The sequence below is a fragment of the Octodon degus genome, unplaced genomic scaffold, assembly GCF_000260255.1.
Source record: "Octodon degus isolate 3935 unplaced genomic scaffold, OctDeg1.0 scaffold00061, whole genome shotgun sequence".
Classification (NCBI taxonomy): Eukaryota; Metazoa; Chordata; class Mammalia; order Rodentia; family Octodontidae; genus Octodon; species Octodon degus.
Window position 1 is genome coordinate 10,776,245 of NW_004524637.1, and position 23,973 is coordinate 10,800,217.

Below are 23,973 nucleotides of genomic sequence, written 5' to 3' on the forward strand. Positions count from 1 at the left end.
GTGTTCAGGGTCTCACTACTAGATCGGACTCAGTGATCCACCTGTTTACAGCCTCCCAAGAGCTGGCATTACAGGCAGGCACCACCACGCCCAGTCTCAATTGCTGTCTCAGCATGACTCGGGGGCAGGGCCGGCACGGCAGGCCCAAGGATCAAACTCCTGGCCCCCTTCGCCTGCTTGCAGGTGCCTCAATCTGCTGAGCTATTCAGCCAGCCCTTGGATTTTTTTGTGTAACATAATGTCCTCTAGGTTCATCTACATTGTTTGAGATTACAGGACTCCTTTCGGCTCCAAAGGCCATGTGGGACCCTGCTATATACACAGACTTGGCTTTCCTCTGTGTGTGTACCTTGATGGGCACTTAGGTTGATTCTGTAATTTGACTCTTTTTTTTTTTTTAGAAGGGAGGGGCCTCAGACAGAAGGAGAAGAGTGGTCCCATTCAGCTTAGGCCCAGCCCAGGAGTGCGCTCACCCACCAATCACCCACACATGCTGCTTGACTCCTCATGTCCTGCTGAGCATGGGGATTTGCTTAAATCTACTGACTGCGGGTCCTTTGGGCTGTACCACCTATGGGATTGCTACAGCGGAATAGCATCGCTGTTTTGATGTTCTGAGGCATCTCTATGATGTTTTCCAAAATAGCTATAGCAATTTACATTCCCAGTGACCAAGAATGGAGCTTTCTTCTTCTCTGTCCCCTCCCTCTCTGCCCTGGTTGCCTCTTCATTCCTGCGCTATTTGTTGGAAATTCTGTCCTGTCCACTGCGTTGTCCTGCCATGGCCTCTTGGTGCAAGCCAGTTGACTACATGTAAGAGGACAGACTTCTGCGGCTTTAGAATCCCCTTGTTCATCTGCACATCTCTGTTCTCACTGGTGGCACGTTGTCCTGATTGCCGTAAAGCCCTCCGGACATCCATGGTAGGGTTCACACATTTGTTTGCCCAAAAGCAAGAAATAGAATTAAATGAAGCTGTTCTTGGGTGAGTAGTATTACTTTAAATTAAAATCTAAAGGACTAAAATTTCAAAGTGGTTTACATCCACGTATTAATGTTTTTAGCATTTCCCACCCGTTTTCCTGGTTTTCATTCTGGTTTGTTTCTAATGGTGTATTTTAGATACTTCACACATTAAGTGGATAGAAACCATGCTTTTTTTTTTTTTTTTTTTTTTTTTAAAACCAGGGTTTAAACCCAGGCCCTTGCACTTGGCAGGGAAGTGCTTATTCCACTGAGCTGTCTCCCCGGCCCCTAACCATGCTCATTTCCACACTCTCTTGTCCCATGTGGTCTGTGTTCTAGGTTCCCATTCAATTTTTAATTTTTTTTTTTCATTTTACGTATTTGGTACAGGGTTTCACTACACAGGTCGGACTTGTAGTGATCCTCCAGTCTCAGCCTCCCCAGTGCTGGGATTACTGGCATGCACTGACTAGTCTAGGTAGCTGGCTCAGCATGCCAGGGGGCAGAGCCAGTGCAGCATGTGAGACCAGGAATTGAAACCTGGTCCCCGTGTTTGCCAAAGCAGGCATTTATTCAGCTGAGCTATCTCGCTGGCCCAAGGTTCCCATTTTACAGAGGTCTCCCGTGACAGCACAGGCTGCTTCCCAGGGTAAACTGGGGTGCAGTGTGGGTGCGGCCTGAGGCTCATGGGGAGCCACATGCTCACGAGGACCTGGGCGCTCTTGCCGGTGTTGGCATTGTGCAATGTTAGCATGGTCTGCTATGTTTTCAGAGGTTAGACATCTCTGGATTTTTAACATATCAGAACTTAAAGTAAAAAACCCACACAGACAAAACCCATCTTCCTTCTGGGCAGATGTGATGGTGCACTCCAGCTTGTAACCTCCCATCTGCAAAATGAATTAGGACAGAGAAATGAGTGAAAAATTGATGCCAGACTAAGTCATACTTGGTAGGATAAGGAGAAAGGACTCACCATGAGAACTTTGTTTATTTTGAGACGGTGTTTCACTGTGCAGCTCAGGCCAGGCTTGAACTCACTTTGTAGCCAAGGCTGGCCTTGAACTCACAACAATCCTTCTGCCTCAGCCTCCCAAATGCTGGAGTTACAAGCATGGGTACTACACCCAGCTTTAAGCACGGTTTTAGAATTATAGAAAAATTGAGAAGGCTCTAGACAATTTGCACATACTCCATAGCCAGTTTCCCATTACTAATATTAGCATGGCGCATGTTATGTGTGATGAACCAGTATTAACTATAGTCCGCTTATCATCCAGATGTGCCAGGGCCCTGCTCCGTTCCAGGATCCAGTCTAGGATTCCACATCACATTCAGTTGTGTGTTGTGTCAGTCACTTTCATGTGGCTGGAATAAAATCTCTGACACCAACTCAAAGGAGGAGAAGTTTATTTGGCGTCAGGGTTCCAGAGGGGTCAGGCCATGTGTGGCTAGTTTGCTGTGAGGCAGAAATGGTGAGGAGGAAGAGCCAGGCAGAGGGAAGGGGCTCAACCCCAGCAGCCAGGAAGCAGAGGCCCAGGAGGGAGGAGTCGTGGCCAGAATATGCCTTTCAGGTCATCCCAGTGGCTGGTTTCTGTCACCTCCAACCAAGCCCCACCTCCTGACAGCCCATGGGGACACTTCACTCATCTTCAGCATTCTAATTTATTTCACAGATGAGTCTGCAAGCTGGAGTGTACAGCCACATTTGTCCTACAGGAAAGTGTGGCTTGTCCTCCAAAGAGCTTTTGTGTTGTGTCCCCATGACCCTGTCTCCTCTGCAAGCCTACACAAGTAAGATTTTGAGGGAACATTTTATGCCCAAAAGCATGACGGTTGCCCTGTTTCCTTAGGTGCCTCTTGGCTGCAAGAAGGTCTTACATTTTCTTTGTTTTTCCTGGTCGTAGCAGCTTTGAGTATCACAGCTGTGAGGTATTTTGTAGGTCGCTTTCCTGCTGAAATATGATGTCTTCTTCGTTGTTGACTTGCAGTGCATTTGGAGAAGAAGGCTGTAGGCAGAGTTCATTTCCATAATAGCATGTCCAGGGCATGTGCTGTGAAGTTTGTTGGCCAGTTGATGCATATTTGGCAACTAGGAGCGGTTTCAGTTCCCATGGGTCTTTGTTTTGAATACTTTCTTTCTGTCTGGCATCTGAGCTGTCCCAAGCTCATCTTAGGTACATTTCCCATCACAGTTTTGGAATGAGCCCATCTGTAGGAATCCTGGGTCCCTTTCACAACAGAAGGATAGTAGAAAACTCCGTAGCATAGTGTCATTCTTGCCGCACCCCTTCAAGGATAGTACTGTCAACATGACCTATCCCTGGGCATCAGCCTCAGCGTGAGGTCACGCCCTCCCCCTTCCCGCTCCATCTGTACCTAAGGAGGGGGGTTACATTCCACATCCTTGGGGAAGGGGTGTGGAATAAAGGATTGACGTTTTGGGGCATGAGAGATTTGTCTCTTATTCACTCATTTGTTTATTTTTACTATTATTTTTTGATACTGGGGATCAAACTCAGGACCTTATACTTATCAGGCAGGCGCTTATGCCATCAGCTATCTCCCTGACCCTCATTTATTTATAACAGTGTGGATGCTTGGATATTTATTTTATACTCCAAATTGTAATCCAAGTGTTTTGCTGTTCAAATTGTTCTAGCCTTACCAAGCGAGAGCTCTTACCATTGAGCCCTGTGTGCCTTTCACAGAACGCCCTTGTCCATGTGGAGATTGTTGTCTGTCCTCTTTTTGAGTTCATCTTTACTTTTGGATCTTCTTGTATATTTTCTGCCCCAGTCCTCAAATCCCCTGCATCTCCAAGTAGATCCTTGTATTGGAGTGAAGTGTTGAGCGAAGATTGTGTTACCCATTTCTCCTAGTGCGTCATTGCGTCTAGGCGCAGTGGTGCAAGCCTGGAATCCCAGAGACTTGGGAGGCTGAGGCAAGAAGATTGTAGACTGCAGGCCAGCCTGAGCACCTGAGTGTTCTCAAAAGATGCCAAGGGCTGCGAGCATGCAGCGCAGCATAGAGCGTGTGCCTGGCATGCACAAAGCCCTGGGCTCCATCCCCAGTGTTTCTTTCAGTCAGTTCATAAGAGGACACAGAACACCACATTCTGCTGTAACCCTGGCTGTTGGGGTTGCCTCTAGCATTTTAAATTGCAGAAGATCAAGAGCTTTATTCTTTTCCCTTCGGCGTGTCTGCAAGGGAGCTAAAGGCATTTGTTTCATGCGTGTTGTTTTGCTGCGAGGGCTGAGAGTCTCCTACAAGGGATGTTCTGAAGTGTCCAGGGATCAAAGGACCACACCCTAGAGCTGTAGGAGGAAGGGTTGGCCGTGACGTAAGGGCCACCAGGCGCGGAGAGTGTGTGAGCATCCTGCCACCTCCTTTTCCTAGAGAAAGTGACTGCAAGAAGCAGCGACAGTCTTAGCAGCCTTTATCCAGGCAGAGTGTGGCCCTCCTCCGGCTGCGTCTTGTGTGTCCTTGGTAGCCCTGGGTCTGAGGGGTTCTTGGTAAGTTGGACAGGCAGACACTGCTGCACAAGTCCTGTCGGAGTAGAGCAAGGCCCCAGCAGGAGGAGGAAGCATAGCACGAGGCTCAGACCTTGAATGACAAGGCAGAGAGCGCCTTGGGGCCCGGCTTGCTGCGATGCTGAGACTCGTACGCGTATGTGGATTGCTTCCTCCTAGTATCCCCTTGGTTTATCCCTGTTTTAGGTTGGAGCTCAGACCAGGCGCCAGAAGTTGTGACTGTCGCCTAACTGCTATTTTATAGTAAGAAAGCAAAAAAGGATTTAAGTACTGAGAGTATTCCCATTCTGCGAGGGTACCTACTTTTCTAATAGTAACTCCTTATAGCACTTCCCTCCCGGCAGAGAAGGTAGCTGCCAAGGAGCCCTTAAAGCACACGGATTGAGTGAAAAGAACGAATGCGGAGCAAAGCCTGGATCCCAAGGGGAACGAAGACATTCTGTAAATAGCTGTGCTATTTTCCTCTGAAGTGCCAGGCATGCTTCCTAGGACCGTGGCCACGTGTGTTGGGGCTCGGTCTCACTCTGTATGGAGCACCACATGTTGGACCTCAGAGCCATGTGGACTGGAAAGCCGAGTGGATCTCTTCAGGGTTTTAACTACTTAGACGACAAACTTAAACACAGAGCATGCCTGCGAATAGCTTCCTGCCTGTCACTACATTCGGATGGTTATGCCTCATCCTTAACCTCCAACCCTCTAAACAAGTCTGCCAGGGAGATGGCTCAGTAGAATAAGCACTTGCCTGGCAAGTGCAAGGGCCTGAGTTCAATCCCCAGTTCCAAAATAAAATTTGCAGACAGATCTAGGCACTGAGCAGCTCCCAGAGGGGCAAGCAGAGTCTGCCACGATGTGGCGCCGCTGCCCTCGGCCTCCTTAGCGGGAGCCCCGGGCCGTTCTGCATGCTGTGGGCAAATCTCCAGAGTCTGCCTCCGCCCACCTTCACAGAGCGAAGCAGGCTGTGCCCCCTCCGACACAGTTCAGCGCTGCTTTCCGCCGATTCCAGAGGTGTAGGTTATTCCCTCTAATGGCAATTGTGCTTTTTCATCTTCTTTCGCCATTTGTTTTGGTCTGTTTTCTCTTCAATGATGGCCCTCTCTCTTGTCCAGCCAAAGCGCACACTGACTGGAGCACATTCCTCCTCCAGTTACACAGTTACACGGGGCTCAAATGTGTGGTGAGAATTACCGACACCTGCCGGGCAAAGCCCGCTGCCGTCTCGGGGAGACGTGGAGCTCTAAGAAGGCACCTGCTCAGCGGTTTCCCATGGATTTGGAAATTCAGCACTCTAGGCAAGAACAGTTCAAGAGATCAAAAATCCTAGCCTCCCTCCCCTAAAAAATCATGATAGTGTCTTTAGTGTTTTACGAATAAAAAAGTCATTCTGTTCATGAATATGGGGCAAATGAAGGTATATAAAAGTGTATTTATATAGGACTGGGGAGATGGCTCAGTGGAATAAGCACTTCCCTGGCAAACGCAAGGGTCTCCGTTCAATCCCCAGTTCTGCCAAAAAAAAAATGTATTTATATATAGAGAAATATATCTCCATGTAATTGTATTCTAGAGATACATGTCAGTATAGAGACACATATGTATAGCTATATCTGTTTTTCTTTTTAATGTATTTGGTTGTTATGGGTGTCACTGCACAGCTCGGACCCATAGTGATCCTCCTCTTCTCGCCTCCCCAGCGCTGGGATTACAGGTGTACACCGCTTCCAGAGGACTCTGGCTGGCTCAGCCCGCCCTGGGGCGGGGCCAGCACAGCATGTGTTGCCTGGGATCAAACCACAGTCCCTTTGTTTACCTAAGCAGGCCCTTAGTCCACTGAGCTATCCTGCTGGCCACCACATCTGTGTGTTTTTTATTGGTCCAGATTTGTTTGTATGTTTGACATAAGGTTACAAAATCAAAATGTTTTCATTTTCTGTGGTCTGTATGGGAGCAGGACCCTGAAGGTGGAGTTAGAGAAAGGGGATTATATTTGGGGGGACATGAAAGATCTAGGATGCAGCTGTGAAAAATCGCTGAGGGACTTAAGCGAAGGGAGGTAAGGACCATGTTCGTGGCTGGGAGGTCAGCACTGCACAAGTGTTGCTGTCTCCAAAGGCAGTTGCTCCTGGGACTGAAGACGGCAGGCAGGGGCCGAGGAGTCACATTCAGTCCCTGTGCTGGGGTCACCTTCCCCCCAGCAGAGCAGAAGTAGCCACGGTGCACAGTGTTTATGCCCAGAAATCCACCCAGAACCCTGGGAGCACAGTGTTTCCTGGGAGCCTGCCCCAGAGGCGGTGCGCCTCGCCCACATAAATTGCAGATTTGGAAGAGAGAAGCAGCTGAGATCATTCCTTCTCAGGGCCTCAGGCAGGCAAAACCTTTCACTGTAGGAGGTATTTCCAAGGCCAAGTTCCCAGACAGCAGCCCAGAGCCAGCCTTAGAAAGGATCCTTCCTAAAAAAAAGTCTCAGGCCTCTGCAGTTTTCACTGAAACAATGACAGAAACGACAAAGGTAAGTTCAGGCCTGAAGGAGACCAGTGTGGTGAACTTCATGACCTGGAAGCCTTCATACGCTAAATCCTCTTTGGAACAAGTTGCGACACAATAAAGTCCACTCGTGATGCCGGGCTCGCGGAGCGTCTCCTTACGCTAATAGTATGACTTCTGGTTGTATTTTCCTCAGTATATCACTTTTCTTCCTTTCATAACAATTTTATAAAAAAAAAAAAAAAAAAAAAAAAACTTTATCAGGGCTGGAGAGATAGCTCAGCAGCATAGGCACCTGCCCGGCAAGTACAAGGTCCTGAGTTTGAGCCCCGTACTGAGAAAAAAAAAAAAAAAAATTAGAATCTATAAACTTTATCAACTCAGAATCATTATTTTAACCCCTGGTTACCTGCTCGTGACTCAAATCAATTCTGTAACAAAACTGAAGGATTGGTGTGGAAATAATAATCAGCTCACCCACAAGACCTGCTCTTCGCTGGCCAAGTGCTGGGTGCATCTGCCCGGTGAGTGGCGGCTTCTGCTGTTTGCCACAGTTGTTCTGTGAGCTGAGAGAAGGAGCTTGAGTCTAAATTTGTTGCCTGCTGTGAGCAGGCTTTCTTGTGAGCATTTTCCTTAGTGAAATCTGGAGCTCGGCAGGATGGTGAAGGATGGTATCCCAGGCTCCAGGAGGCTAAGGCAGGAGGATCAGGAATTCTGGACCAGCCTGGACAACTTAGCAAGACCCTAACTCAAGAAAGGGCCAAGGATATAGCTCAATCATAGTGCGCTTCTTAGCATGCTTGGGTCCCAAGTTTGACTCTCAGTACCCCCAAAACCTGCCAGAGAACAGCGAGGCACTTCAGGTCTCCGCTGTGTACAACTGCGCGTGAAGAACACTGACCTCACCAACTGCCCTGCGTGGCCCTTTCCTTTGGCAGCTGGTGCAGTTCTCCTAGAGCAATGGGTGTATTTTTAGGCTGTGTGTGTGTCTCTTCCTGTCCCTTGAAGGATGTCTGCTGTCCCTTCCGTATCTTGTTATCAGTGTCCCTGGGAGCCAAGATGTCCTGGTATCTATAGCAACAAAATTAGAAGCTGAGACAGGATGTCCCGGTGGCTTCCCTGAAGTTTGGGTTTGCCCTGAGTCACAAGGTTTCTTGAAGGGAGATCAGACCTCCTCACTTGAGAGGTGCAAACCTGGAAACACAGAGGGAATGTCTGACAGACGCACTTAGCTTCACGTAGGCATGTGCACATATTGCACCTTTGATTTCTCCCAAGCCGTAGCCACCAGCAGAGCCGATTCTGAGGGCAGAGCCCAGGCTGGGGCATCCACGCAAAGGTGTCAGGTTGTGGCCATCAGCAGCCTTTAAAACCTGTGCCCATGGCTGGCCAGATAGCTCAGAGGACTAAAGCGCCTGCTTAGGCAGAGCGAAGCAGCTGGGGTTTGATCCCCAGTGTGCCGTGCCGGCCCGCCCATGGGGCACACTGAGAGGGCAGTTGAGACTGAGCGTGGTGGTGCGCACCTGTAATCCCAGCGCTTGGGAGGCTGAAAATAGAATCACTAGGAGTCCGATCTGTGTAGTGAGACCCTGTAGACCCTGTACTAAATACATTTTAAAAATAATAATAAAATATAACCTGTGCCTGCGCCCTCCACCTGCGCCTCTGGGGTCCCCTTGATTCCCCTTTCCCCCTCCTTTTCCCTAAGGCAGCTCAACACCCATGTCTCTCCCCTTTCCTAGATGAGAACCACGCGCAAGGTGTCCGTCTGGCCGGTGGGCCTGGTGGGCGGGCGCCGCTACGAGCGTCCCCTGGTGGAGAACGGCAGAGTGGTCGGCTGGTACACCGGCTGGAGAGGGGACCGGCCCTTCGCCATCGACATGGCAGGTGAGGGGTGGCGGGCGGCCTGCAGCACACCAAAGGGGGAGGCTTTGGAGTGGGCCCAGGTAGAACCCTGGGCCGTACCGTGTTCCACGCAGGAAGTGCTCTGCGTAGACTTTGATTTTGCAAGTGGTGGCCTCCTAGACGCCTGTTAGCTGGGACTGTTAGGTACTACCTCTACCAGACTGACTGATGCTCTAAAGTATCATGTTCACTATTAGTAGTAATTGTTTGGTGTGACACGGAAGTGCATGCTTATTGAGTGTGCAGGTTTAGTCATGTCCAACTCATACGTAAATAACAAAGCTGCTGTTCTGAAATTACTTTTTGTCTACAATGTTGATGGAAGAAGATTGTACCTGTTCCACTAGGCGAAGTTTTTAGAAACTTTTAAGTGATTACCACATAAACTAACCCCTCGCCACCAGGGTGGGAGGACACTGCAGCGTGCAGCCTGAGCCTCACCTGCGTTGGGCTCCGTTGTCTGTCAGTGGCTGGACCCTAGAAGGTCTCCGCCTCGGCCTCCAGCTTCCCTCGCTGGAGCAGCTCCGCCTGCACAGAAACTGTGACAGCCACGTAGTATTTCCAGCTCTGCTCCCAGGGCTGGGGGCTTCAGAGCCACGGCCCATTAGGGCCAATTTCTGGGAAATGTTGGTAAGTACCATGGCTTGAAAGAGCAGAGCTCCAGGTAATTTTCAGTCCAGCCAGGATGTGCAGATGTGTTCAGATTTAGAAGTTAATCCCGAGTCCTTGGTGTTTGTGTGTGGCTCGTTCCTAACCGCAGGCAAGGCCCGGTGCCCATGAGCGATGCCTCCCAGGTGGGTTCCCCATCCACAGTAGACACCCCTGTGTGGAGCACACAACCCAGTGTTCAGCATCTCTGGCCTTGACTACCAGGAATTGCTGCAGACCCTGAGGGGAGAGAGCGCCATCAGACGTGAGCCACAGTTCAGGAGTCCCAGGTCGCCTGCGCTCCTGGGTGACTGATCTGCATGTAATGTTTGCCATGACTTTATCCAGGTTTGATGGGTGGCCAGAGGGGCTCCCTGAGCTCAGGAAAGTGCTGTCCTCGCCATTAGAGTTGCATTGCCAGGGATTCCAGTTAGAAGCAGCGCAATGAAGAGAAGCAAGGGTGGGGTGGCGCAGGGACAGGACGGGATCTGGGTCCGTTGCTCTGACTGCCCCGGTGCTCACAGACTGGGAGCCCTGCGGCGCTGCCACCCAGGGCTCCGCTTCTCAGGACGACCAATGTGACTGAGCCCAGAGAATGGGCTGCACCGCTTGCTTGGTCTTTCTAGGGCTGGCTTCCAAGCTGCAGCAGTGGAAGGAGTCACCAGGAGTCACGGTATTACCCATTAGGTGTCTTAGTCACTTCCATCGCTGCCAGGATACCCACAACTTAAAGGAGAAGTTTACAGGATTTCAGCTCACAGTTTGTAGATGCTTCAGTCCTGCCGCCTGGCAGCAGGGGGTGGCACAGTGGACAGAGGGGATGTGGAGAGATCCAGGGGGGAGCTGGAAATGGGTCAAGCACTTCGGCGTTGTGCCCTAGGTGACACTCCTCTTGCAACCCTCTTCCTAACCCCACGTTAGCCATAGTGCTCCTGTGGTCCAGGTCCCTTACAAAGGTCCTGCCATGATCAGATGAGGGCTTAAGGGGACATTAGCTATGAGCCTTAGCAGCAAGCGAATGCCTGTCACTCACAAGGGTCTTAGAAGCTCCCTGCAGTTACCTCAGTCCAGAGACCAGGCACAGATTTCATCAACCACAGGTTCAGCAGAGGTGATATTCTTGTCTTAAAGAAGTGAGATGTACTAGGTGATTTCTCGGCATCATTTTGGCGGTTTTGTGTGTGTTCATTTCTGATAAATATGAGGTGTGGTCCTAGTAACACAGCTGCTTTTCCCACATGGCCTACAGTGGATGCCTGTTCTCAGAGTCCATGGTGTCCAAACTCTGGTGGCCCTCAGAGCCACTGGGGGACGCAGACCAGGCTGAGCAAGATGGTGCCGGGTGGATCCATGGGGGTGGATGCCGAGAGCAGAGGTCAGGAATCAGGGTGTCGATGTCCTCAACAGGGGTGGGACTGCTCAAGTTAGAAGAATTTGCTGGGGTGGAGGTGGCCCCAGAGACACGTGGGAGAATCAAGCCCAGGCCCAAGAGCAGTAGGAGGTCAGTAATGCTGCCGGGGGAAGTTAAGTCACTGCCGGCACAGACAGCAGGAACGGGAGGTTGGTGCCCTGGGTCTGAGGTGATGATGAAGGAGGGGACACAAGGTGGGCATCCTGCGAGGGCTGTGTAATCTGGCAGCCCTGGTTCAGGGCGTGAGGCGGTGGGAGGTGGGTCGTGCTGTCTGATGTCTCTGCTGCTGCCACCAGCCCTGCTGACTTTGGGACCGATCAGCATTTGCCACCCTCTGGGCCTTGGAAGGAGCAGCAGGGGGTGCGGGGTGGGGTGGGGCACAGCGCAAGATGGGCCCGAGGCCACCTCTTCAGGGGCCGGGGCAGCAAGAGGAGGCGGTGGCGGGTCTAAGCACAGTAGCTCTTTTCCTTTGGTGGTGGAGGGAAACTTAAGTCTCGAAGAACAAGTGTGGGCCCCCTGGACCTCAGCAGAGCTCGAGGTGGAGTAAGGTGGGATGAGGTAGAGAGGGGGCCTAGGTGTGCTCCAGGGAGGAGGGACACCCACTGGTGTCTGTCTGGTGTCACACTCAGAGCACAGTCCAGCCCGCACTGGCAGGGACTCATCCACCTCCTCACCACTCCCCGCCGGCTTTACATCTCCCAGAATGAGATAGAAAAGGAAGCAAAGACACAGTGTGGGGTTTCCAGTCACTGTGCAGGGCAGGTTCGGGAACCAGTGCTGTGAAAGAAGTGGTCTCTGAGGGGTGCTATACATACTGGGCCAAGGTGAGGCTGGGGTGGGACAAGGAGGTCGCACTGCAGGGAGGAGGTCTGCCTCCCAGAAATGCATTTGCAGTGTGTGTGTGTGTGTGTGTGTGTGTGTGTGTGTGTAGGAGGGAAGGGGAGGGAAGGAAGGGAGATGGAGACGGAGGCAGACAGAGGCAGGGTCTTGCTATACAGCTCAGGCTGGCTCATTCTGTAGCCCAGGCTGGTCTCAAACTCACAGTGCTCCTCCTGCCTCAGCCTCCCTGGTGCTGGGATTACAGGCATGCACTACCATTTGGTGCATGCCATTTGCAAAGCACCTGTGGGCAGGCGGGAGTGACCAGAGGGTGGGCTGAGGCCGGAGTGTTCAGGTGGCTGGCGGGACCCAGGGTAGGAGGAAGGAGGAGGCCTGAACTCCCACAGCCTGCAGGGCCGCAACATTTTAGCAAGGCATCCTCAGTCTGCTCAGGAGCCAGCAGGTTCTAGATCCTTCACCCTCCTTCTCAGTAGTGGAACGTGCTCATAGCTGATGTGCTGCATTTAAGTTTGGCTCAGTCCTAATGGTATAATTTGTCTTACCCTTGGGTAATCTTGGGTAATTCAAGCAGTCTGTGATCCAGCATACTAGCTGTGTGAATTGGAAGCCCTCGAGTCAAAAGTGGAAAAGATCACATGACCTGACTGGTGTCCCCAGGCTCAGGATGGGCTGGGGTTATCGTCCTGGTGGGGACAGTGGCGCTTGGAGAACCCCGAGTCTTCGCGGTCTCCTGTGAGCTCCTTTGCCTGCCACTGCAGCCCCCATTCTGCCTAAGAGCAGAAGCAGCAGGAGTGCAGGAGCAGATGAATACACAGGCTGCTTCCTGGCACCTCGGCCACAGATCTGGGGGCTGCTGCGCACTGGGGCCGATACCTCCTCCTCCTCCTGTCAGGCCCCTGCTGTCTGCCTCACACACTGGTTCCCCGCCATTGGCCTTTTAGGGGCGCCCTCTCCATCAGTGCCTCCAGCGTGGCCCCACCTCCCTGCTGCCCCACTGGAGGTGCTGGCACCCGGATGCTATCCTCAGCTCACCCTGCTCGTCCGTCAGCTCTCAGGGTGCAGCCACCTTCACAGAGATGCTGTCACCATCACCCACATGGTGCAGCTCAGCCCACGCCCCCGGCACAACCTGTAGGCTTCTGGGAGCGCCGCATCCCCACAACCACCTTCCCTGCTTATGTGACTCGATGCCACTGCTGTGTGCACCAGGGCCCGGGCCCCAGGAGGGCTGAGTGCCTGCCTCATCCAGAGCGTGTCCCAGCTAGGCAGCAGAATCCCTTCTGCAGCTGCAAATGCAGGTGGTGAGTATGCAGGAGACACTGCGGGGGTGCTCCGTGGGAGCAAGAGGGCACAGCCACCAAGGTCCCTTGTCGGCTGTGGACAGGGAATTCTCCCTGCCTCGTTTATGTGACAACCCCTGTCTGGATAGATGCACTGAGATAAACAAGTGTGGTGCTACGCGCTTGTTATCCCAGCGCTGTAGGAGCCTGAACCGGGAACGTCCCAAAGTCGAGACACACGGGAAGTAATTTAGTAAATGCTTGTCTCAAAATTAAAAGCTGAATAGGGCTGGGGAGGTAGCTCAGTGCAAAGGCCCCGGAGTCAATCCCCAGTCCTGCGGGATAATTAATAATTATTAGTAGTAGTGTTGGGGCCAGCAAGATAGCTCGGCCATCTAAAGCACCTGCTTAGGCAAGCTTAGGTAAAGTGCACAGACTGTAGTTCAATCCCCAGCACCACATGCCATGCCAACTCTGTCCCCAGGGCAGGCTGAGCCAGCCACAAAAAAAAAAAAAAAAAAAAAAAAAAAAAAGTGTTGCAGCAGTCTCCATGAGGAAAAGAGGTACAAGACAAAGGCGTAGGAACAAAGAAGCTTTTTCTTATGGGTTTGAGACAACACCTTGCCTTGGGGTCAGGACTCCCAAATTGTCAGCCCCCATTTGCGTTTCACCTCCAGGATATATACTTTCCTGGTTTCCATAGTAACCACATTACCTCATGACCTCATTTTCAGGAATTTTACAAGAATATCACACAATTGCCACTAGGTTTACATTTCCTAGACACTGTTGACCATCTGCCTGTCACGGGGCAGTGTGGTTTAATATCTGCCCCATTCCCCAAGTTGTCCTAATTATTTGTTCCTATTTGTGACCCTGGTTTTCTCTAGGTGTATTTGTGGTTAGCTACATGATGGGGTGAGGAAGTGAGCTCAACTATACTTTCAGTGAACTTTAGTGATGCTCCTCAAAATGGAGTCTCTTTTGTCCCATCAGTAGTAGTGGTAATGTTTTTTTGTTGTTGTTGTTTTTGGCAGTACCAGGGATTGAACTCAAGACCTTGTACTTGCCAGGCAGGCACGTATGCTGCTGAGCTATCTCCCCTGTCCCAGTAGTAGCAGTAATAACATGATAAACTAAACTGCTGGGTCAGATTGTCATCAAAGCCAAATAAAGAGAATCAAACTTAATGAAATTTTCTTTGCTCCATAAATATGAATTAATTACTGCAACAAAGATGCAGAGAGTGACATCCTCGTTCTCTTGGGGGCCATCTGTAACTTGAGCATCCTTTTCCTCAAGCACAAAAGTTCTGTAAGGGGAGATGAGACTGTGTGCACATGATGTGTGGCGCCTGCTCACGTAAGGACTGGGGGCATTGCGTGTCCGTGCGGTGTGATCAGCCCTATAATTTTGTGTGCATTTCCAGGAGACAACTGAGGCTTCTGAGGGTGGCAGTCCCATCCTGACAGCCCAGGGAGCCACAAGGAAGGAAGGGCAGTGTTGGGGCTAGTGGTGCCCTTCCCTCAGCGTCTCCATCTGCAGAAGTGAGGAGAGCTGGTTCCAGGGAGGACGCTGATCCCCAGAGCCTGTTGGGATCTAAACCAGCAGCTCAGCCTGCAGGTGCAGCATGGTCCCAATTCCTTACCTGCAACTAGGGGTCCTCCTTCCTGCCTTCTGAGCGGGCACTTGGGAATGTTCCCCCCGTTCTTTGCGTGTGAAGTCCGTGCCCACACTGAGCTCTTTCAGACTTCTCTGATGGTAACACAAGGCCACGCAAGCTTGGTTTTAGACTTGGAGCTTCCTCTCCGGCTGGGGCCCTGAGCTCATTGTCATTCACAGAGCCACGCGGCAGGCAGGGTGGCACGTGGAGATAAACGTTGGCCTTTGCATTAGATTAAAAGCCCCGAAGAGAGAGCAATCAGTAAGAGAACAGAACCATAAAGGATCATCAGAGAGTTGTTCAGCAGCACAGACATGCTCATTTTTATAATTTCCCAGATGAAAAAACTGAACAAACAGAAGCACCCAAGCTTTCAAAAGAAAATGCCACAGAGAGTGTTTCCATGGGCCAGGCACTTGGTGCCCAGTTCCCCGACAAGCAGTCAGTGTGCCAGGCACTTGGGACGTGTGGACAAAGAGTGAAAAGGATTCTCATTTTTCCAGTCAAGTCACCAAGGGAAAAAATGCCTTTTTCCCCCACTTTGACTCTCCAGACTGCTCCTCACACTGTTCCACATGCTGCGTTATTTCTGGGCCCACCGGGCAGCCCTAGCCAGGGTGGGGTTCCGTCCCCCCTCCCCCCGCAGCCCTAGCCAGGGCGGGGTTCCGTCCCCTCTGTTTGAGTCCTGAGCCCCGCCAGCTGCCTGGGTCAGCGGGCACTGAGCATGGCGCTTCTGCCCTCGTGCCTGGAAGTAGCGTCAGTGCCAGCCTGAGTCAGCCTGGCTAACGCCCGGTGCTGTCAGCCTTCGCCAGCAGCGCTCTCTGGGGTGCTGCGGCATGCACTCACGAGATGGCACTTGGGTTGCTGGCCTCCTCTGCCCAGTGGGCCACTTGGAGAGGGCCCCGCACTGTCCCTCCTGCCTCCAGGGGTGCATGGTCCCTGACATTAGTAGCTATTAAGTTTAACTTGTTACCTTTTCATACATAGTTTAGTGATTATGAGAACGAAAAGGCCCATCATCCTCACGCCTCCCAGACCACATCTTTGCTCCTCAAAGATGACAACTGAAGAGCGTTGTTGTCCCGTGTGAGCAAGTTGAACTCCAGAAAACTCTGGTCCCAGCCTCCCCGGGCCTTGGACAAACAGTGAAGCCTTGGGACCCCTGCGGGCAGCTAGGCTGGGGTAGGAGGGGGCGTGCTTGTTTTTCCTGCATCTGCAGGTGGTAGTGACCTCGTGGCGGGAGGTGCTCGGAAGCCACCCTCGGTTCTCCCTGGGGCTCATGGTAGACGTTACAGCCGCCCACCTCAGCCTGCTTCCTCGGGGGCCACAGCGGGGTTGTTGCCAGAGAAACTGCTTCCCTTGGGCAAGCAAAAGGGGACTCTGGGCTCAGGCGGGGAGGGGGTCTGCGTCCTGAGAAGCACCCACAGCAGCGAGAGAGACTGCTGGTGCGGGCTGATCGGCGCTTTGATCTGTCGCTTAACAATACCTGAGTACTTCAGGTCATGCATTCCTGTGTGCAGCGTGAGGTTTCCATCCTGTGGAAGGTGGAGACTGAGGAGTATAAAGCAGTGCATCGTCCCACCTCCTTCCCTTCCTCTCCTGTCCACCCACCTCTTCATGTCCCTGCACCTCTGGGTGTATTTTATACCCGTTCGCAGCTCCCAACCCTGCCATTCCTGTGTGGCCTTGGGGTGAGCCTCGCGTGCCCCACCCACCTTGTGTTCCCCTCCCCGCAGCTCACACTCTCCCCACTTCCAGCTATCTGTTTTATTCTGCTCTTTACTTTTACTTTGAGTTTCTCATACTAGAAACTATGCTGCAGGGAAGAGAAACCTTTACGTTGCTGGTGGAATGTATGTAAGCTAGCACAGCCACATGGGAGATCGGCGTGGGGAGGCCTCCGAAATCTAAAGCCAGGATTCCTTCCAACACAGCCATTCCCCTTCTTGAGATCTTCCCAAAGATTTGAGGACAGCGCATTATGGTGATCCACGCACACCTATGTTTATAGCCGCAATATTCATAATAATCTTTTTTTTTTCTTTAGTACAGAGTCTCACTACACCACGAGTGATCCTCCTGTTTTCAGCCTCCCAAGCGCTGGGATTATAGGCGCGAGCCACTATGCCCAGACTCTGTGTCTGGCTCAGCGTGCCCCTGGGGTGAGGCCTGCACAGCACACAGGGGATCGAACCCCGGTCCCTGCGTCTGCCTGAGCAGGTGCTTTAATCCGCTGAGCTATCTGGCTGGCCCCATAATAGTTGATCTTAGAAACGGCTGCCATGGCCTTCAACAGATGAAAGGATTAAGAAAATGCGGTACTTACACACAATGGCGCACTGCCCCGCCGTAAAGGACACACACTGAGTCATCTGTAGGGAAACAGGCCCACCTTGGGACACCATGTTAAGCAGACCACAGGGGTTTACTGTTATGGGTCAGCTCTGCATAGGAACCAGATCAGCCAGATAGAAATTTGAATAGAGCCTTTTATTTACTGAGCTCAGGTCCGTCAGCCACTTCTCACGCAGGAGAAGGCTGATCGGCCCCGAACGTAGGTAGCAAGGGGGTATTTATAACAGAAATCACATCCAGTTTGGTAAGCAAACTTGTTGTCTAGTACAGAACAACAGAAACTGCATTCATTTGACACAGCTGCAAACTGTTCGTAACTAAAGGGTCTTTCAAAGCTTAGTGATAAGTGCATATTTTTACAAGATACATCTTAAGCTGACTATGTTACAGGAGATGGTTGGGGAGGGAGTTTGTGTTAGCTTGCTGCCTTGACAAGAAACAGTTATTTATTGTTGAACAGCCTTGAGCTGAAAGGGAGAACACATTTCTTAGCGCAGATAACAGGAAGCACAAGCGGTTTTTATAATTTTCCACAATTAAGGCACAAAACTCTATTAACCCTTTATATTCCCCACGGGTTTTTATCTGGGAATCAAATCTTTGATTCATCTAAACCTCATAACTTGAGTCGCCTAGGGGTGTGAGAGGCTCATTGTTAGATCTCAACACCATTAACTTAATCGTCTGGATTCTTTGTTGTATATACGTAGTCAAACAGTTTATTATACAAGGTCCAATGAGCAGGACCAGAAGAAATATGATCACAGGCCCAATCAGAGCAGTTATCAGATCATTTATCCAGGGAGATATGGAAAATAACCCCCCATTATTACCTTGACGGATATCTTGAGCTAATTCTTTTAGTATGTTTATTTGATTCTGTATCTGATGGCTGTTATCTGATAAGTTAAAACAGCAAGTTTCTTTTTTTTTTCACATCCTTGATGGTGAAACAATAGTAAGTAATCTGTAGCAGCCTGATTGTCTAATATAGCTTGTCTATGTTCCTTTTGTTCTGCATTGAGTAGGGCGATGGCCGTTGAAGTGGCATTAAGAGCTTTGGCCACATTACAACCTAATTGTTTCACATGTTTTTCTGCTATTTTACCAAAGTATAGGTTTCCAACAACACTGATTATCATAGCATAGGCTTCTGCTTCAGACAGGAAAGTGACTTTATCATTACAGACAGGAGGAAGAGGAATGTTAGAAACTTCTCTCCTCTTGCGGTGTGATGATGTTTTTGAATGGTGTAGCATCAAATCATCTTGAGAGGGAAGAATTACAGTCAGCCTGCTTAAACAACAGGCAACTCTATCCAGATAAGCTGGGATATAGTTAAAAGTATGTCCATTGCATGTGAAAAACCATCCAGTGGGTAATAAGATATTACCAGTTATATGTGGATACTTTAAGACTAGAACAATTTAGAAACCCTGACAATCGATGACAACTTTTTTTAGTACAGTTTACAAATTGCACACAAGTTTCATTGAAAGTAACTACAGTCTTTGGGGTAACAAAATGCAGGGTACCAGGTGGTACATCACATGAGACAGGTGCCAGATAGCCAAGTCATAATATGGGGCAGGTTTAGAAATGTGTTTTAAAAAGGTTAAAATTTCTAATATCTTCTGCAGGCTTGCACACTGGTCTTAGGCATGAACCCAGAATGTATTGAAGATTTAAGGTTTGTTCCAAGCAGAAAGTTGACAAATTAAGTGTTTGCCATCTTTACCCACATGTTATCATGGAAATTAATTACAGACACAGCAAGTATGGCTGACAGCGCATGAAATTCAGAGATTACATAATGCATAATAAGAACTGAAAAGAAAGTTAGGCCAGGCCTGTATCCTGGTGTACTAACTTGACCTTGAGCAAATTGGGCATCTTTTTTGATTGACCGTCTTGTTGAGTTGTCGTCCACTTCAGCCGGCTTAATGTGGGTGTGATGAATCCAGTGTCTCTTTCCAGCTACTTTGACCGAGGTGGGCATGCTCAGGATGACAGGATAAGGTCCTACCCAGCGAGGTCCCAATGTGGATGGATCCCACTTTTTTATCCACACCAGAGAGCCAGGTTCTGCAGCCAATGGACTGTCAAGTTGTTCTGGTCTTGAATGTTGACGGAAGAGGGAGTGTGTAGCCTATAGAGTAGACTGCAGAGCCTGTAAGGACTTAACAAGGTCCTGATTAGAAATGGATGTCAGGATTTCCTCCCCCAGTTTGGGGATTAAGGGAGGTGGCCAACCGTGCATAGATTCAAAGGGAATGATCCTGTGTACATAGGGAGTACAATGGGCTCGTAATAAAGCAAAAGGAAGGAGACTCACCCAGTTTTCGCCAGTGTCCAACCCTAGTTTTGAAATGGTTTCTTTTAGAGTACGATTCATTCTTTCTACCTGACCTGAACTCTGAGGCCTATATGCACAGTGTAGCTTCCATTCTAATTTCAGGGCCTGGGACAGACTTTTGGTAACCTGGGCTATAAAAGCTGGACCATTGTCGGACTCCATAGTAATGGGCAGGCCAAATCTGGGAATAATCTCTGTCAATAACTTCTTTGTCACTATCAGAGCTGACTCTGATCGGGTGGCATAGGCCTCTGTCCATCCAGTAAAGGTATCCACTAAAACAAGGAGGTAGCGATATCCTCCTTTTCCTGGACCCATTTCAGTGAAATCAGTTTTTCAGTGTTCCCCAGGAGACATACCTCGAGCACGCTGTCCAGGTTTAGAAGTGATCTTGCTGGGGTTTACCTGGGCACAGTGGAGACACCGTCAGCTGGTTTCCTTAGTCATTTGATTCAGTTTGGGTATGAAGTAGGATTTCTGCAACAATTCAGCCAATTTATGTTCTCCCAAGTGGGTGCCTTGGTGTATCTGCTGAATGAGCTCTCGGCCTAGTGCCTCAGGAAGGAGAATCCTGCTGTCCCGCAGCATTTGCCAGCCATCCTGTATTGGCGTGGTTTTTAAGCTTTTAGCCAACAAAAGATCTGTATCAGAGTAAGTGGGCTGATCCAGCACTCTGGGTGGCAGGACAGGCAAGAATGCCTTGAGTGGCCCCACTGGTTTTTGTGCCACTTCCTTGGCTGTGGCATCTGCCAGAGAATTTCCTTGGGCCACTGGAGAGTTTACCTTCTGGTGTCCCTGGCAGTGGATAACTGCCACCTTCTCAGGGAGCCACACAGCTGCAAGCGAGTCCAGGATCTCTTGGGCATTTTTTATCTTATGTCCTCCTGTGGTTAATAGACCTCGTTCTTGATAGATAGCTCCATGTACATGTAGGGTAGCAAAAGCATACCTGCTGTCAGTGTAGATGTTCACCTGCTTATTTTGTCCCCAGCGGAGGGCCTGGGTTAAGGCAATGAGTTCTGCTTGTTGGGCAGATGTCCCATGTCCCAAGGCTTGGGCTCAGATCACTTGGTCTTCTGTGACCACTGCTGCCCCAGCATAATGTACCCCATTTAGGACCAAACTGCTTCCATTGGTGTACAACGTAGCATCAGGATCATCCATAGGAATGTCTGTGAGGTCCTCTCTCAGGCTTGTTTTTGTATCAAGCACCTCAAGACAGTCATGGAGTGGTGCCTCAGGGTCATCATCTGGTAACAAGGTGGCTGGGTTTAAGGCTGTGGTGGACAAGAACTTAATACAGTCTGGGTCTAAGAGCAAAGCTAGATATTGTACAATCCATAGATTTGAGAGCCATCTTTCAGGAGGGCTTCTGAAGGCTTTCAACCGCATGAGGAGCCACATTTTGGAGCGCCTGGATAAACGTGAGCTTAGTAGCTTCCTTTGTCAAAATGGCAGTGGTGGCTATGACTCACAGGCAGTTTGGCCAACCTGCCACAGTAGGGTCTAGTCTCTTAGACAGGTATGCTATAGGTCTTTTCCAGGGCCCCAAGTACTGGGTTAGGAGCTGGAATGGTTTTGTCAGATCAGGCAGAGCCAAGGCAGGAGCTGAAGCAAGGGCTTTCTTTAGAGCCTCAAAAGCCTTTTGTTCAAATTCACTCCAACAGAGTTTTTCTTTTTGGTCCCCACCAATACTGGCATACAGAGGCTGGGCAATTTCAGCAAATCCTATGATCCAAAGCCTGCAATATCCAAGGAACCCCAGAAATTCTCTTACCTGTCGTTTGGTGGTAGGGACAGGGAGTTTTAATATAGCTTCAATCCGTTTATTAGACAGAGTTCGTTGCCCTTCTTGCAGTCTATAGCCCAGATATGTTACCTGAGATAAGCAAAGCTGAGCCTTTTTGGCAGTGATTTTGTACCCCATTTTTTCCAATTCTCACAGCAGGTCCTCAGTTGCCTCTCTACACAAGTCATAGGTGTTAGAGGCCAACAGTATGTCATCAACATATTGTAACACAGTTACTTGGGGATGTTCTCCCCGGAAATTTAGCAAGTCTCTGCTCAGTGCCTCATCAAACAAGGTTGGTGAGTTTTTATAGCCCTGAGGTAATCTGATCCAGGTTAATTGGCCATTTTCTCCCATCTGAGGGTCCACCCATTCAAAAGCAAAAATGGATTGACTTACCAGAGCCAATGGGATCATGAAGAAAGCATCCTTTAAGTCCAGGACTGTGTAGAAGACTCAGTCCAGGGGCAGCAGACTTGGAAGTGTATATTAGTTGGGCACCATGGAGTGGATAGTTTCCACTCTACAGTTTACTTCCCATAAATCCTGGACTGGTCTGTAGTCTTTGAGTCTGGGATTCTGGACTGGCACCAGGGGTGTGTTCCAAGCAGACTTACAGGGTACCAGGATGCCCTCCTTTTTGAGTCTCTGGATATGGACACTTATCCCTAACCTGGCTTATAGGCTCAAGAGGTATTGGCTGACATGGACAGGAGACACCCCAGATAAAAGAGAGATTACTACTGGTGGCTGACGGGCAGCTAGACCAGGGGGATTATTTTCAGCCCATACTCCAGGTATTTCAGATGTCCACTTTACAAGCAAGTCAGAGGGGATCTCTTCAGGTTCCTCACCTGCCAGCAACAAATGTTCCTCAGTCAAAGGGCAGGTGTATAGAATGGCAGAAGGTAAAGGATTTTCTTCCCCAAGTGAAATCTCTATAGAGTTTTCTTGGAAGGAGATTTGCACTTGTAATTTATGGAGTAAGTCACAACCAATCAAGGGGTACAGGCATTCTGGCATAACTAGGAAAGAGTGAGTCATCTGTTTTGTTCCCAGGTTTCCTATACGGACCTGGGTCCATGGGTATGACTTAGTCTTTTCAGTGGCTCCTTGTATACATGTCCTTTTTTCTGATAGGGGCCCTGCAGGTTGTTGCAGGACAGAGCAAGTAGCTCCAGTGTCTACCAGAAAGTCAATAGATTGGCCCCCTACTTCTAAGGTGACCATGGGCTCCTGGGGGCCAGATTCAGAGCCCCGGCCTCTTCAGACTTCCTTTTCCTGCGTCAAGACCTGAGCAGGCTTTTCTTTCTTTTTTCTTTTTGGACATTCATATTTCCAATGCCCTTCCTCCTTGCAATAGGCACACTGGTTCTCTTTAAGAGGCATCTTTCTTTTATCTTTCTTCTTTGAACCCTTTTCCTTAACTTTGGAGTCCTTTTCCCCCATGGTAATCAGAACCTTTGCCATCCTTTTATTTAACTCCCTAGGGTCTTCCCTGTTATTAAAAACTCGCTGAGCTATCTCCACCAGCTCTGTCAGTGCTTTTCCTTCAAATCCTTCAATCTTCTGCAATTTCTTTCTAATATCTGGGGCCGACTGAGAAACAAAGGCAATATTCATAGCGTGGCAGTTCTCAGGAGCTTCAGGATCTATCGGTGTATATATCCAATAGGCCTCTTGGAGGCGCTCTAAGAACGCCACCGGAGACTCATCAGATCCCTGACTGACCTCTGTAACTTTAGACAAATTAGTAGGCTTTCTAGCCGCTGCCCTGATTGCCCCTAAAAGAAGCTGGCGATACTGATTGAGAGTCTCCTTACCTCTATGGGAATTAGAATCCCAGTTAGGACGAGTCAAAGGGAAGGATTCCTCCAGTCGTACAGGATCTGAAGCTGGTTGGCTGTCTGGGCCCAAAATTAATTTTCGTCCACACCCCTGGATTCACTCTCGCTCTTCAGATGTAAAGAGGGTCTGTAAAAGCTGTTGGCAATCATCCCAAGTGGGCTGATGGGTGAAGAAAACAGATTCCAGAAGAGATATAAGCTCTTGAGGATTCTGAGAGAAAGAGGGGTTCTGGTTTTTCCAGTTATATAAATCACTAGTTGAGAAGGGGACATAAACCATGAAAGGGTGGTCATCTCCACCCAATTGTTCACAGAGAGGAATTACTGGGGCTCTTGCTGAGGTGGGAAAAAGATCAGGGTCAGATGGCGGAGGCTGAGAAAAGGGCAGTCCACTATGGGTATGCGGCAGACTCAAAGGAGTGGAGGAGTCGGGGCTAGCTGAAAGGTTAAGGGAGGGACAGGACAGTTTAGGGTAAGGAGTAGGAGTCAGGGATTCAGATGTTGGGGGTAGCACAGGAGGCCTTTTAGGACCCTGAGGATCCTTTTCTGAAGTGGTGGCCAGCACTACCATAACAGAAGCGCGTTGGCGTGATGCCCAGGCATGGCGACAGGTTTTCATCCACTTTGGAGGGGCTTGTAATAAATCTATCCATGCTTGAATATATGGGACTTGATCAGGATGTCCTGGCTTTTCAAATATGACCCTACGGACTTGATAAGCAAGAAAGATATTAAAAAAGCCCTCCAGAGGCCATATGGACTCCGATAGGTGGGGCCACTCCAGTTCGCACAAAGTGTGGAGAGTCCCTGGGGAGACAAAGTCTCCGTAGTCAGCAGCTCGCCGTCAGAATTCCTGGAAATGATCAAGAATACATTGCAAAGGCGACACAGAAGCA

The 23,973-nt window shown here is 49.9% G+C and overlaps 1 protein-coding gene across 1 annotated transcript in view; it reads left to right on the forward strand.

Annotated features, from left to right (window-relative positions):
• The window catches only part of B3gat2 (beta-1,3-glucuronyltransferase 2), a 75,544-nt gene that overhangs the window by 35,784 nt on the left and 15,787 nt on the right, over positions 1 to 23,973 (forward strand). Inside the window, exon 2 of the mRNA XM_004634377.1 lies at positions 8,726 to 8,870. Within this exon, the coding sequence (XP_004634434.1) occupies positions 8,726 to 8,870 (145 nt within the window). The remainder of the gene's footprint in view (positions 1 to 8,725; positions 8,871 to 23,973) is intronic.